Source organism: Vanellus vanellus, assembly GCF_965231255.1.
Source record: "Vanellus vanellus genome assembly, chromosome: 10".
In the NCBI taxonomy this organism is placed as follows: domain Eukaryota; kingdom Metazoa; phylum Chordata; class Aves; order Charadriiformes; family Charadriidae; genus Vanellus; species Vanellus vanellus.
Window position 1 is genome coordinate 12,899,545 of NC_138915.1, and position 13,343 is coordinate 12,912,887.

The 13,343-nt window shown below is 51.2% G+C and overlaps 1 protein-coding gene across 2 annotated transcripts; it reads left to right on the plus strand.

Moving 5' to 3' along the window:
- The first annotated feature begins 21 nt into the window (after window positions 1-21).
- On the plus strand, window positions 22-13,157 carry DKC1 (dyskerin pseudouridine synthase 1). 2 transcript variants are annotated; one of them, XM_082488045.1, is made up of 15 exons: window positions 22-763; window positions 1,994-2,055; window positions 2,335-2,421; window positions 2,980-3,071; window positions 3,612-3,796; window positions 4,310-4,374; window positions 4,936-5,062; window positions 5,446-5,576; window positions 6,585-6,728; window positions 7,159-7,279; window positions 8,563-8,681; window positions 9,790-9,893; window positions 10,346-10,412; window positions 11,121-11,279; window positions 11,775-13,157. In XM_082488045.1, exons 1-15 carry the CDS (start codon window positions 649-651, stop codon window positions 11,841-11,843), a joined length of 1,647 nt encoding a protein of 548 aa, XP_082344171.1. In that variant the 5' UTR covers window positions 22-648; the 3' UTR covers window positions 11,844-13,157. The 2 variants fall into 2 exon arrangements, with proteins under 2 accessions (XP_082344171.1, XP_082344172.1); XM_082488046.1 differs by lacking the exon at window positions 22-763 and adding an exon at window positions 1,754-1,808.
- The last annotated feature ends 186 nt before the right edge of the window (window positions 13,158-13,343 follow it).

Here is a 13,343-nt window from a genome sequence, read left to right on the forward strand (position 1 = left end):
CCGGCTGTTATTCAGAGAACTGGCTGCACTCTGCAAGTGTGTGCATCTGGGAAGTGAATGTTGCTGGAGTTGCCTTTTCAAAAGCACACATTAAAATGAGACTTTTATTTCCCTCCTGAAAACAAAAGACACTGCAACGCCAGGCCCAGCATTTGGCTCTCGTGGCAGACAAAAGGAGTTGGTTGCTGACCTGCAAGTGGTTGCCTGGGGACCAGTGGTGGTGGCATGACTACCTTTTCTGTAGAACAGCCAATAACCTGGAGAGCTGAGACTGCAAGATGACAAATCCACTACAGCTGAGGTTAACTAGGAACAAAATTACTGGTGGAGGTGGAGAAGGATGAGTTCCTGGAATGGACTGTTTGCTCAGTTCTTCCAGCTGCTGTTCTTATCTGCCTCTCGGTTTTTGCTTACTGGGCCTATTTCCAGTACTGAGGTGAAGAAAACCAGTCATTACACCAGAAAAGAAGTGAACCTGCGGTCTTTGGTGCACCCAGCAGTTGTCTGCAGGCCTAGCCAAATTTCTGCAGGGTTTAGCTGGACTCTCAAGAAGGGGATGCGTTATTCTGGAAGCCAGAGATGCCCTGGTGGTCTGCACGTAATTGTGGGTGTCGCATAAATAAAGAGCAATGCTAGTATACCTAGCTAATGGGAAATGGAACAAACACTGGCAGCAAACACTCCCCAGAGACCCCACAGAAGGCTGAGGCTTTGGGAAGAGAGATCCCGTTTGCACGTGTGGGAGAGAAGACAGAGGCAAGAGGTAATTTTGGTGTAACGGTGGTATTACTTCTGATTTTAATAGGTGGGTCTAGAGACAACAGTTTTTTCAAATGCTTTTCAGGTTTTCCACTGAAATAACGGAACTTGCAGTTTTCCTAGCTGAAATGCAAACAGTTCTTTCCACAAAAGATTTGTGGTAATTAACTCTTAAATATTTTTTTTGAGAAAAAATTAGAGTTGATAAATACTTAATTCATAATTTGATGTTATTTTATAGTGAAGTTACCTGTGGATGTGCCATGCTGTGAAGCCAAAATAAAAATTCATGCCCCAAAAGTACTTATGACCCTCTCCCTTTCAATTAAGAGATGAAATTGATGTTAGAATGTTATGTGGTGGTTATCCAAAAAAAGTGACTACTATAACTTCTTGGGAGGCTGGAGCAATAGCTGTGTAGAATTAATTCCCTGGGATGTCTCTAAGATGCCGAGGTTATCTGAAATAGGAAGCCTTAAAAACTACCTGCAGGTGGGTTTTGGTTGGTGTCGGGAACCTTCCTCGCGTTACTGGGTCCAAGAGCGACTGTAACTGCACTAATTACAATTAGTGCGGGCATCATCGCGCCGAGGGGCTCTGCCGTGCAGCCCCGTCTGCTAGCAGTGCCCCGGGCGAGCTCTTGGGTCTGTCCCGTGTGTGGCAGGGCCGCTCTTCGGCCGTGTCCCGCGGGCCACGGGGCTCCCGGGGCGGGAGGGATCGGGGCCTGCCGCTATCCGCCGCCGCTCTGCCCGTTCCGGGTGCCGATACGGGCAGGGGCCGCTTGGGGCTCCTTACGGTGACGCCTGGAGCGGCTGCCGGGCTTTGCTGCCGCGTTCTCCGGGGAGCCGCACTGCCGCCGCAAGGCCCAGCCCGCCGTTAGCTAAGGTACATCGCCCCCAGTGGCGCTGGGCCCGCGGGACGCAACTTCCGCCCGGGCGGGGCGGCAGCGGTCACGTGCTGCTGCGGGGCTTGTCGGGAAGGGGGTGGCCTTTCCGGTCCTTGCGCGGCGGCGGCGACAGCACGCGGCGCGGCTATGGCGGACGGGGACGGTGCGCAGCGGCGGGAACGGGCGGGGAGGCGCATCGCCCCGTTGCCGGGCGCGGTGTGCGGGGGCGGGAGGGGGCTCGGGGAGCCCCGGCGGGGCGGCGTGAGCGCGGGCTCGGGGCTTTTCTGGCGCCACGTGGGTGGGCGGCGGGCCCGGTGCGGGAGGTCGCTCAGCATGTCGCTCCCGCAGGTTTCAGCGTGAAGAAGCGGCGGAAGAAGGAGAAGCGGGCGCTTCCCGATGAGGATGTAGCGGTGAGTGCGGGGCCGCCGGTCCCGCGGGGGCTGCCCGGGGCTGGGCTCGGGGTGCCCGGGGGGCCCGGGTCTGTGGGCCCCGGGGATAGGGCGGGGAGTAGCGGTGCCTTGCAGCGTCCCCAAAAGGGCTTTTCTCCTGCATTCCCCCGCCATCACCGGAGAACGGCGGGCGCGCTGCGTGGCGTTTCGGGGGCGGCTCGCGGGCCGCGTGGCAGCGGGCGGGAGCGCGGTCCGCCGCGTTTTCCGTCTCTGATCTCGGGTAACTTCTTCCGCCCCCAGGACATTCAGCACACGGAGGAATTTTTCATCAAGCCCGAGTCCCGGATCGCCCAGCTGGACACGTCTCAGTGGCCCTTGTTGCTGAAGGTGGGGCAGGTTACAGACAACCTGGCGGCACGTCTCTGCTCCTGCTCCGTCTTTTGTCCTCGCTCAGTGCAGGCCCGTGGCGATGCGCAGCTCCTTCTCTGTGTAACCCTCCCGCTAAGAAACAGCATGCGTGACACCCAGCAGAGGCAAACCCTCTGCGTGCAGAAATCATGTTAGAAAATTTGTCTAGCAGTATCATTTCCATGCTTGCTTTCTAAGTTTACTCTCTCCTGTAGAGACCCCACCAGATTTCTTCAGCTCTTTATTTCACTCTGACAGTGGCTTTTGGTCTGTGTAGGCTTCTGAGTTGATTGTGCTAAGTTTCTGGGGCACACCGGGTCTATCCTGCATTGTAATGGTTGGTATTCTGCTGCTGTGCCATCTCTTTCAATGCAGGATTTCTGTTTCTTTCTCTGGGTCACTTTCATTTTGGAAGAGGCTCTTTCACTTAAACATACAAATCAGACATTGTGTAACTGGGGAGATGTACTGGGATAAAGCAAGGCTGAAACCACGGTGAGCTCAAGCACACTTGTAACTTCTGCTTGCATTTTGTAGAACTTTGACAAGTTAAATGTGATGACAGCACACTACACACCGCTTCCTTCTGGTGCTAATCCCTTGAAGAGAGAGATTTCTGACTATGTTAGGTGAGTGCAGCAAGGGCCAGAGTGGTTTATTTTTCTTTCACAGTTAATATCTTCAAAACATTCTCTGTTCGGGATTCCCCTTGTACCTTTCTGCTTGACTCAGTGCCTTGCTACTAAGCAATAAATGTCTAAATAGGACCCGCTGGTCACATCCTGTAAAGTTTGCTCTGTTCTGGGGTTGTGGCTGGTCTGTGGATGGACAAGCAAACACTTGAGGAATTCTCTGGGTTCTTATGGAAAGTTCTTTGGCCTGCTAGTTCTTTGAGACTGCTTGGAGTTTGTGTGTAGCATTTGGTTTAAGTGTAGAGCAGTGATGAGCAGTATGGGGAGAAGAGAATTCTTTGACTGTGGAATACACACTTGCTGTGTGCAGAGCAGCTCGACGTGTGCTCACAGAGAGTAGCTGTGAGGCTCATCGCTTGTTTGGCTGTATAGAAATAGATTTCTTTGCAGCTGTGACAAATATTGCCAAAGTTTTTGTGCTATTGCTATGTTTGCCCTGATGCTTAGCTCCTACTCTCTTGTTATCTTGCACTATAGGTCTGGCTTTATTAACCTTGACAAACCTTCCAATCCATCTTCCCACGAAGTGGTTGCATGGATCCGACGCATCCTTCGAGTAGAGAAGACCGGACACAGTGGCACTCTGGATCCGAAGGTGACTGGATGCCTCATTGTGTGCATTGAGAGGGCAACACGACTGGTCAAATCTCAGCAGAGCGCAGGTATGTTTATTGCCCGGGACCATTTACAGTCTGAGTGACTGGGGAGGTGTGGAGTTCTTTTGGAGACAAAATGGAGATTTCCTGTCTTTGAAAGGGCTCCCCTTGGTCTTCAGTGCCTGGAGCTTAAGGGTTGCTCATACTACTCACTCCAAGCCAGTGAGGACGCATCTGTGCTGTCACAAGTGTTTTTTGGTTGTTTTTTGGTTTCCTGGGGCTTGTGCTGGTTTAAGTCAGTGGAAACGCTTCTGACAGACTGGTTTCACATACTGACTGAACTTACGGCCTCAGCCTCTACCAGTGCAGTGAAATAAAACTTGGCGAAGAAATAAATGTAGCTGAGATTTATTTTGTTGGAAGAATAAACAACTCCATACTAAACTGTGTTCACTTACCAGGAAAGGTGGTTGTGAAAATTGCAGGGCTTTGTGGATGTGTGGCTGTGAAGCAGTGTGGACCTTGAGGTCAATATTAAATGCAAGTGGCCACTCCTGACTGCTCTTGTCGTTCTTTCAGGCAAAGAGTATGTGGGAATTGTTCGGCTGCACAATGCAATTGAAAGTGAGGCTCAGCTTGCCAGGGTAAGTCTCGGCATGCTCTTAGCCATGCTGGTGCTTTGCGCACAAAGTGTTCAGCATCGGTGGGAGATAAGAGGGAAGGAGTGGAGCTCAGGTGCACTCTGTGTGTGAGGTGATGATGAAGTTTATCCATTCTCTGAGTGCAGTGGTGCTGCTCTCCTGCAGCACCCCGATTCCTGTTCTAGGGTCTGGGTGCTGTGCAGCCTCCAGAGACCCTCCAGCCTCCCAGTGTTCTACTGGGGGCTGCTGTGGTGTGTGGCTGGCTGCCTGCAGGAGTGAAGTGGTGCTGGCAGGGTTGGAGGCCCTCTTTGAGGGGCTCCATCCCCACTGAGACGAGGGATGATTTCTGATCACATACTGTCACCTGATGAAAAAGACCAGCTGTGCTCACTGGCAGCTGGAGTAGCATTTTTACCACATCACTGATTCTGATCGGGTTTATTAAATATGACATCACCAAATTATGATGAACCTTGTGGTTTCGCACTCATGGAAGTGGTCGTAGTTGCCGCAGTGCTCCTATGTTAGGGCACAAGTGTGAGCTGTTACTTCTTCTACCCACAGGCAATAGAAACTCTGACAGGAGCGCTGTTCCAGAGACCACCCCTCATTGCTGCTGTCAAACGACAACTGAGAGTTAGAACCATCTATGAGAGCAAGCTGGTGGAGTATGATCCTGAGAGAAGATTAGGTAAAACAGGGCCTTCCTGCTTTCTTCCTATTAAGCTCACAGCTGATAAAATTTCCTGTGAAATGGGCTGCTTCCTATACTTGACAGATGTCTTAAGACATAAGATCCTCACTGCTGTCAAGCAGTAACGGCTTCATGCATTACTTTGGATGCCGAGAAGCAAATCCCATCTGTTATTTGTAGTGCTGCATCCTTCATTGGAGAGCCAAATGATGTCAATTAGATGGCATTAGCACTCAGTGCAAAGATGACCTTCATCTATCACCCCAGGCTGATGGCTCTGCAAAGGGTTGGACATACAGCTTCTCTTGGAAGGAGCTTCTAAATGTGGTTCATTTCTAGACATGTACTTAAATACTTTTCTGTCCTGTCCTGCATTTCAGGTATCTTCTGGGTGAGCTGTGAAGCAGGCACATATATCCGAACACTCTGTGTTCACCTTGGTTTGCTGCTTGGTGTGGGGGGCCAGATGCAGGAGCTCCGCAGAGTGCGCTCAGGCATCCTGGGAGAGAAGGTAGAGTGTTAGCTCTAACTACAGCCAGCAAATTTGAAATTGTTAGAACTGCAGGAGTTCCTTGGAACTGTGCTATTTTCACAGTGTTAAAAGAAGGTATAGCTGCATGGTGGCTGGGAGGAGTTTTGTGAATAGCCCTAAAAAAGTGGGAGCTCTTGCCACAGGTGGTCTGTAACCAAAGTGTTGAGTTCAGTTCAGGGTGTTTCCCCTGTTCTGGTAATTAAGCTTTGGGACAGTGAATGACTGGGAAGTTCACCATGGTGACTGAAAGTTTGTTTTATGCCACCTGTGTTTCTCAGCCTACAAACCATGCACGTGCCGCAGGTTGAGGCCTATGAGCTGTCTGCTGAGCAGTCTGCGGCCGCTTGGTGTCAGGGCACAATGCAGGGAACGTGCTTCGTCGAAATGAGCCTGGGAAGTGCAGTCTTGTATGGTCTTGAACACGCGTACAGTCTTTTCTGCCTGATCATAGCTGGATCCTGCTACCAGTCCAAACTCCAGAACTAATTTCTTTCCTCGCAAAGCAGGAGTATCAGAGTGCAAATGCTTCCCCCAACCATTTGTGCTCTTACTGCATCTGTAATCACTGGCAGTCATTTCTGAATTCCAGGTGTTGGGTGCTTACAGCTGCTTCAAGAATTCCATGTCACAGATTCAAGAGCTGCTTAATGTAGACTTCTACTCACTAATCTTTGTCTAGAAGTCCTAGGTATTTGTTTAAATTTGGCCATATTTCAAAGTTTCATGCAGACAGACCTTACACACTAGATCCAAGTGCTGTCTGAGATTAGGAAGTTTGAAGTCTGTGGCAGCACAAGTCAGTCTAACCTCAGGCTGTTGTTGGAAGGTATTCTTGCCTCTTTTATGTTGCCTTTTTGATGCTTCTGAGTTGGGCATCTGTTTTTCACTCCCTTTCAGCACACTATATGCTGTTGGACTTAAGCTGTTTTCATGTGTGTTTCAAGTTGGTAGCTCGTAGGAGAGTTTAGAGGGGTTGTGTCTTTGCAGGACAACATGGTGACTATGCACGACGTACTGGATGCACAGTGGCAATATGACAACAACAAGGATGACAGCTACCTGCGAAGAGTTATCCTGCCATTGGAGAAACTGCTGACTTCACACAAGCGGCTAGTCATGAAAGACAGTGCGGTGAGTTCCTGAGATAGTGCCAGCTGTGACTGCAAAGCGTCCTCCTAACTGTTACAGATAATATAATAAACGGGGGAACAGGATCCGCATGGTGTCCAGTGCCATCCTGATTATGAGCTGTTTAGGACCTAGTATGGGCCACTGCCAGATCAGCAGTAAGATACAAGAGCCAAGAGATGAGTGGCAGAGAAGCTGCTCTCCTCACTTTAGGAGGATGCTGATGGTTATAAGAGATCAGCCTCATGTGTTCTTTACTGTGATAGGTGCTTTGCTTTGCTTGCTTTTTCTAAAGCCCCCAAGTTTTGTTTAGTGGGCTGTAAAAAATAGATATGTGGGGATGTTATTGCTGGGACAGTAATGACAATGGGAAGTAAAATATTAGAGGCACCTCTAATAATTTATAAGCCCTCCTGTTTCCTATATTTTTCAGGTTAATGCCATTTGCTATGGAGCCAAAATCATGCTGCCTGGTGTCCTGAGGTATGAAGATGGTATTGAGCTTAATCAGGAGATTGTTGTCATCACCACAAAAGGAGAAGCTATTTGCCTAGGTATAAAACTCCTTGTTCTTCTTGTGCCCAACTAACTGCAGAAATAACAGACTGTGTTGTGCAGACATGCACAAAAAATGAGCCCCCATGCACAGAAGGTTTACGTATGCTTCCTGATGGTGACTATGGGTTAGTATGGCCCAAGGCAGCTGGTGTTGGGCAGCATGTTAAGAAACAGCAGCTGCATCAGTCCTTGGCAAGGTGTGAAGAGTTTCTCAGCCTGGTTTCAGCTGTGTGATGCTCAGGTGCACTCTGTGAGGTGATGATGAAGTTTATCCATTCTCTGAGTGCAGTGGTGCTGCTCTCCTGCAGCACCCCGATTCCTGTTCTAGGGTCTGGGTGCTGTGCAGCCTCCAGAGACCCTCCAGCCTCCCAGTGTCCTACTGGGGGCTGCTGTGGTGTGTGGCTGGCTGCCTGCAGGAGTGAAGTGGTGCTGGCAGGGTTGGAGGCCCTCTTTGAGGGGCTCCATCCCCACTGAGACGAGGGATGATGTCTGATCACATACTGCTACCTGGCACATCACACTTCCTGAGCAGATCAGTGTAAAAGAACTTGAGCAACTACCAGCATCTGTGAAGTGACTCAAAAGGGTGCTTGTTCTAATAAGGGTTTTCAGAGAAGCTGTGTAGGTGGCAGGTGCTGACATACTGTACAGATGATCTGTTGTGGTGCTCAGTGCTGCATGGCCTCATGCTCCGTCCAGACCCATGGGACTGAGGGGCCTCGGAGGTGTAACACAGCCAAGCCTTTCCACCTTATTTGTGCTGCCTGCACTCTTGGTCATCTCAGGGACCTGGCAAGAAAAACATCATTTATTGGTAGGATTAGTCTCCTCTAATTTGGCTCTGCAAGATTTTGGGAGCTGACAGAGGAGCAGCACTGGTCTTTTCTGCAGTGGTGTGGTTCCCTGAGCTGCCTGGAAGTGCTCCAGCAGCTGCTCGTAGAGCTCTTCCACGTCCAGTGTTGGTGCTGCTCTGGGAAATGGTTGGTCTTTCGGTGGTCAGTGATCCAGAACTGGTCTTCTGTTGTAAGCTGGAGAGGCCTGTGCTTATGGTATGGTTAATCCATGACTGACACGCTTGCTGCCATTGAGCAGGGCAGCTCTCCAAAGTGTTAGTCCAGAACTTGCCTCCAGTGAGGTTTTGGGGTGAAATGGCACTGGTGGGGGGTATTGCTCCTCTTTGTATGGACAGAGGAAGAAAAGGCTGAACATGGCAGGTTCCTGCATTGCTGTCGCAGTTGTGCTGTTTAAGAGTTAATGAGCTCTCTGCCTGCTTCTGCAGCCATTGCCTTGATGACCACAGCAGTCATTTCTACCTGCGACCATGGCATTGTGGCAAAGATCAAGAGAGTGATCATGGAGAGAGACACGTATCCCCGCAAATGGGGTCTCGGTCCCAAGGTGAGTGGTGTGGGGGTGCGGTCAGTCCCAGGGTGGTGGTGGGACCCCAGCTGTCAGGATGTGGGACTCCGGGCCCCTCGGGCAGAGCTGAGCCTGCATGTTCTCCCGGACCTTGGAGTAATTGTGCTGTACTCTCCTGGAGCAATGATGGTGGCGCTTCCCAGTGCTGGGGCTGTGCCAGCCCAGTGCTGGTGGGAGAGAGGCTTTCCCTCCCAGCAGAGACTGGGTAGCTCTACCTGAGGCCCAGCTAGGGCTGCCTCTGGTGCTCTAGGCATGGGGCTCCTCAGGTCTGTACAACACCAGCCCTCCTCTGGTAAAGAGCCAAATGATGTGAACTGGACGGCATTAGCGCTCTGTGCAAAGATGACCTTCATCTATCACCCTATACTGATGGCTCTGGAGGGGCTGGGCAAGGAGCTGCTTTTGTTTCTGGTGCAACTGCAACAGTGCCAAAATGCAAACTGTCTTGTGAGACGCTATATTGTGCCTGAAGGACAGGAGCAGCGGGAACACCCATTGTTGGGTTCCTCTCCCGTCTCAAGCATGTGGTAGCCATGGAAATCGGCAGGTCAGCAGTGGTAGCTTAACTGCAGCCAGACTGGTGTTTCACTGTGGCGAGTGATGCAGCTCAGACTTAAAACTCGGTGTCAAGTTGCTGTGGCATATTCCATTCCTGTGGTTCAGGTGAAATGTAGAAAGCCGTGGGGATGCATGTACATCTATCTCGCAGCAAGTGTGAGGTAACGCAGGCCAATTTGAGCATCCTGGAGTCTTTAGCAAAGCCTTACATGTCATTAAGCTGGAGGAACCTAGTCAAAGGTCTGAGTTCCATGATGTGCAGTCATCTTATTCTGCTGCTGTCACTTCCCCCACAAATTATCCCTTGTTTGCTGGTGAAGATGCCTTGTCTCTGAGACTTGTGGGCTGCTGTGCAAGGGATGTTTGTGTGATTTGTTAGAAGGTCCTTGGAGAGTGTTAAATCAGTAGTGCTGTAGTTGTTGGCTTGGCTTGTTCCTGGATTATCCCCTCTTAGGCCAAGAGTCGGAAGTTCCAGGGAGGATTTCTCCTCCCTGGAGCTGCAGTCTGACTTGTTGCACGGTGCTCTCAGGCCAGTCAAAAGAAGATGATGATCCAGAAAGGTCTGCTGGACAAGCACGGAAAGCCCAACGAGAGCACGCCGGATTCCTGGAAGAAGGAGTATGTGGATTACAGGTGGGTATGGGGTGTGTGGCTCCCGCATGGTGGGCAGAGGAGAGGGCTGGGCTGGGTGCTGCTGTTTGTGCTTGGAGCGTGTTAGGCCTGGCCCAAGGCTGTCTGTTGGCTGTCTGGACCTGTGGGGTGTGCTGGCATTTCTTGCAGTCCCAGGGAACACACGGCTAGCGGGCAGCGCCGGAGGGTAAGGCCCTGAGCAGACGGTTATCCCTTTCTAGCCTGTGCTTGTGGTTTTAGAGGGAGTCAGTCTGCTAAATTAAATGGGGGAAGACCTTGCTGTTGCCCGGCCCAGCTGGCCCTGGTGCAGGCTGCAGGTCTTCCCCACACCAGCCTCTCTGCTCAGCACCTGGTGCAGGTTACAGAGCCCTTGCGAGGGGGACAGGGCTTTGTGCTTGCACAGAGCAACGCGAGGCAGCGGCTGTCCTGCTCAGCCTGGGGATTTTCTCTTTCAGGGATGCTTCCAAGAAAGAGGGAGCTGCCGTTCCCCAAGCTGTTTCAGAGGCAGAGAGGGCTCCAAAAGTGAGTATCGTTAGTGCTGTCTGGCTGTAAGGTTGCTTGGGCCCCCATGAAGAGTGAATGCGTGCCTGTTCCTTCAGGCAGTTGGTATCGGACTGCTTTGGTTCATTGCTTTACAGGGGAAGGTGTTTCATATTCTGGCAGCCTAGCACCCCAACGCGTGTTGTGGTTGTGTGGCCCATGAGCTAGCTGTAGGGTGAGCTGATTAGGGTCTTACCCCTGGGGGGTTTGTCTCTGCAATGGTGTACTTTGGGTGTGAGTCCAGTAGCACAGTATGAGAATGAAGAGCTCTGACTTGTGTACGAGCTGCAGTGTCCAAGGAAATACATTGTATGGAGCCACAATGGAGCTTTGTTGTGCCAGAGAACCCTTCTGAAGGCTATAGACAGTTGCAGAAATGTCCATGCAAAAGTTGCATCTAAAGTTCCCTAAGTCAGGGCTTGTGCATGCACTTGGAAAGGTGCAGCAGTGTGTCAAACTTTGGAGCGTTTGGGGTACAGGAAACACTGAGAAATACGGGGTGCAATTCTGGCAGAAACGAATCCTAGACAGTGTATGCTGGAGGGGACCACTGGCAGCCTGTAGCTCAGCTCATGCTCCTGCTCAAGGCATTGTTAACTGCAAAGTTTGAGTTGAGCAATAGGCTTGCCAGTTTCATGTCACTTGAATTCCTTTGGAAGATGGTGTGCTGACAATGTGTTCCACTAACAGAGGAAGCGAGAGTCAGAGAGTGAAAGTGAAGAGGCTGTGACCCCACCATCCCCTGCCACCCCACCACCAGAGGAGCTGAGCAAAAAGGAAAAGAAAAAGAAGAAGAAAGAGAAGAAGGCCAAAGAGGCAGCTGAGAGTGGGGGAGAGCAAATAGAAGTGGTATGTAACTCGGTGCTGACATGGCATGGTCCAAGCACAGGAGAGGTTGCTGTCTTTCCCTGATACCTCCGGGATAAACTCATCAGCATCCTGCTGTGCATGTCCCCGAAGTGCCGGGCTCCCCACAGGCAGAGAAAGATGGCTGTATAGGTGCATTTGTACACTGAACTGGTTGAGGGTGGTGGGAGATCAGGCAGGTGAGGCTTGTTGGGGTGGATCTGCAGTGGGGCAGGGCTGGGTTGAGCAGCCATCTGTGCCCCAGGGCAGTTGGTGGGTATACTGTTCCTGCCAGGCCACCTCTGTGCTCTGGTGCGAGGATGGTGCCTGGCATGGTGCTGGCATTCAGTCAGTGTGCCCGAGTGCTTGTACAGTGGTGAGGGAGGATTGCAGCCATGGGGAGCCTGCACTGCGTCTGGAGTGGGGCTGTTCCTTCTGAAATGAGCAGTTGGGGGATTCCTTTTTGATTCCTTCCTGACCTCTCCAACCCCTCCACAGACCAGTGAGACCAGCACCAAGAAGAAGAAGAAGAAGAAACAGAAGGAGGTAGAAGAGAGCTCAGAGTAAGCAACTGGATCTGTCCAAAGCGGGCGACCTCGTCGGTAGGGAAGGAGGAGTCTGAGGCCTTGAGAAAAAGAGGACTGGCTGCATGGCAGAGGGGCCAGCAAGTTCCAAGCTCCTTTTCTGCTGTGTATATGAGTGAGCGGGTGTGTTTGCCCAGGATACGCCCTGCTTAGGTACCCCTCCTCATCCTGTTTTAAGGGTCGCCAGAGGAGTGGGGTGCCTGACTGCCCCTGCACTGGATTGCTCTCTAAAGCTGAACTCCGCGATGCCAATAGAAGTGGTATCTTCAGGGAAGCTCTTGGTGTCTCTGTTTTCACCTCGAGAGGGAGGAATAATGTTTCTCCCTGTTTTGTCCTGCCTTTTTCTTCCTTTTCTTCCAAGGTTGGAGCTGTTACCTGACAGTCACAGAATGTGTTGATGTCTGGAGGACTGGCTTTATCACAGCCCATCTGAATGAGTTTGGATGGGGACGGTCAAATTGGTTATTTGAAGGGCTCTGGTTTGTTTTAACTTGGCCATGTGCTTGGCTTGACCCTCAGCTAGATGAGATCAAGTAGTCCACCCAGATATTCTTCAATACTTTTTTTAACTTTATCATGAAAGATTAGAACATTAAATTCCTGCCTTTTGCTTAATTAGTGCAGGGACCTGCTTCTTGGTTGCCGGCAGATCCCCAGACCCAGTGACCTTGTCGGCGTGTACCTCTTGCTGGCTCTCTACTCTCCTCTACCCAGTTGTTGGAAAGGGACCACAGCACTTTCGGTTGCCTTCCCTGGTTTTGATATCTGATGTGCTTTGAAGGCTCTGAAGTGGGAGGTGTTGCTGGGGGCGGGGGGGGGGACACAGAAGGGAAGTGACCAGAAGGCGGCTGGCCAGTATGCTTTTCTGAAGGGCTGTTGGGACTGGAGTCCTTGTGAGGAAAATAGTGGGCAGAGGCAGCTCTACAAGGGGCACTGGGTGTGGGGCTTGAGCAGTTTCAGAAAGACTTGGCCTAATTTCTTTGTCTGGGGTGGCTTGCTGGGGACGGGAGGTTTCTCCTCTATCACAGGAGTAGTGTTGAACCAGGATTTTAGACTCTCAGTGGGGAATGATCCAGGCTGCTTTGTTCTGAGCTTCATCCCTGCAGACATTCTGTAATGCTTGTCTTAGCCTCGTGCATTGCTTTTGTCTTAACCACCTGACTTTTCTCCTCTCAAATGCTAGAGATACACACAGGCAGTGGGGCGAGCAACTGGTGGCTGTCAGAACCTGAGCAGAAAAAAAAGTCCATTTTTATTTACTCTTTTTTTACATAAAAATAAAAGCCCTATTTTTGAATGGGTGATTTTCTTGCTCATCTGGGTGGTCTGTTCAGGGGGAGGGGAGGCAGCTTAATGCACGTGCATGCTGCAGCTGGGCAGGTAAATGGCTGCGCCTTCTGCCCAGCCTTTGTGCTGCTCTCCTGAAGAAGCTGCTGGCGCAAAGAAGTGGTCATGTTGACATAGACCATCACTAGAGGGGCCT

Bases quoted from the DNA above. Each gene is read 5' to 3' on its own strand.
- DKC1 (XM_082488045.1), top strand. From the start codon at position 649: ATGGGAAATGGAACAAACACTGGCAGCAAACACTCCCCAGAGACCCCA. The intron at 3,072-3,611 runs GTGAGTGCAGCA...CTTGCACTATAG, and splicing joins GAGATTTCTGACTATGTTAG to GTCTGGCTTTATTAACCTTG. The intron at 3,797-4,309 runs GTATGTTTATTG...TCGTTCTTTCAG, and splicing joins CAAATCTCAGCAGAGCGCAG to GCAAAGAGTATGTGGGAATT.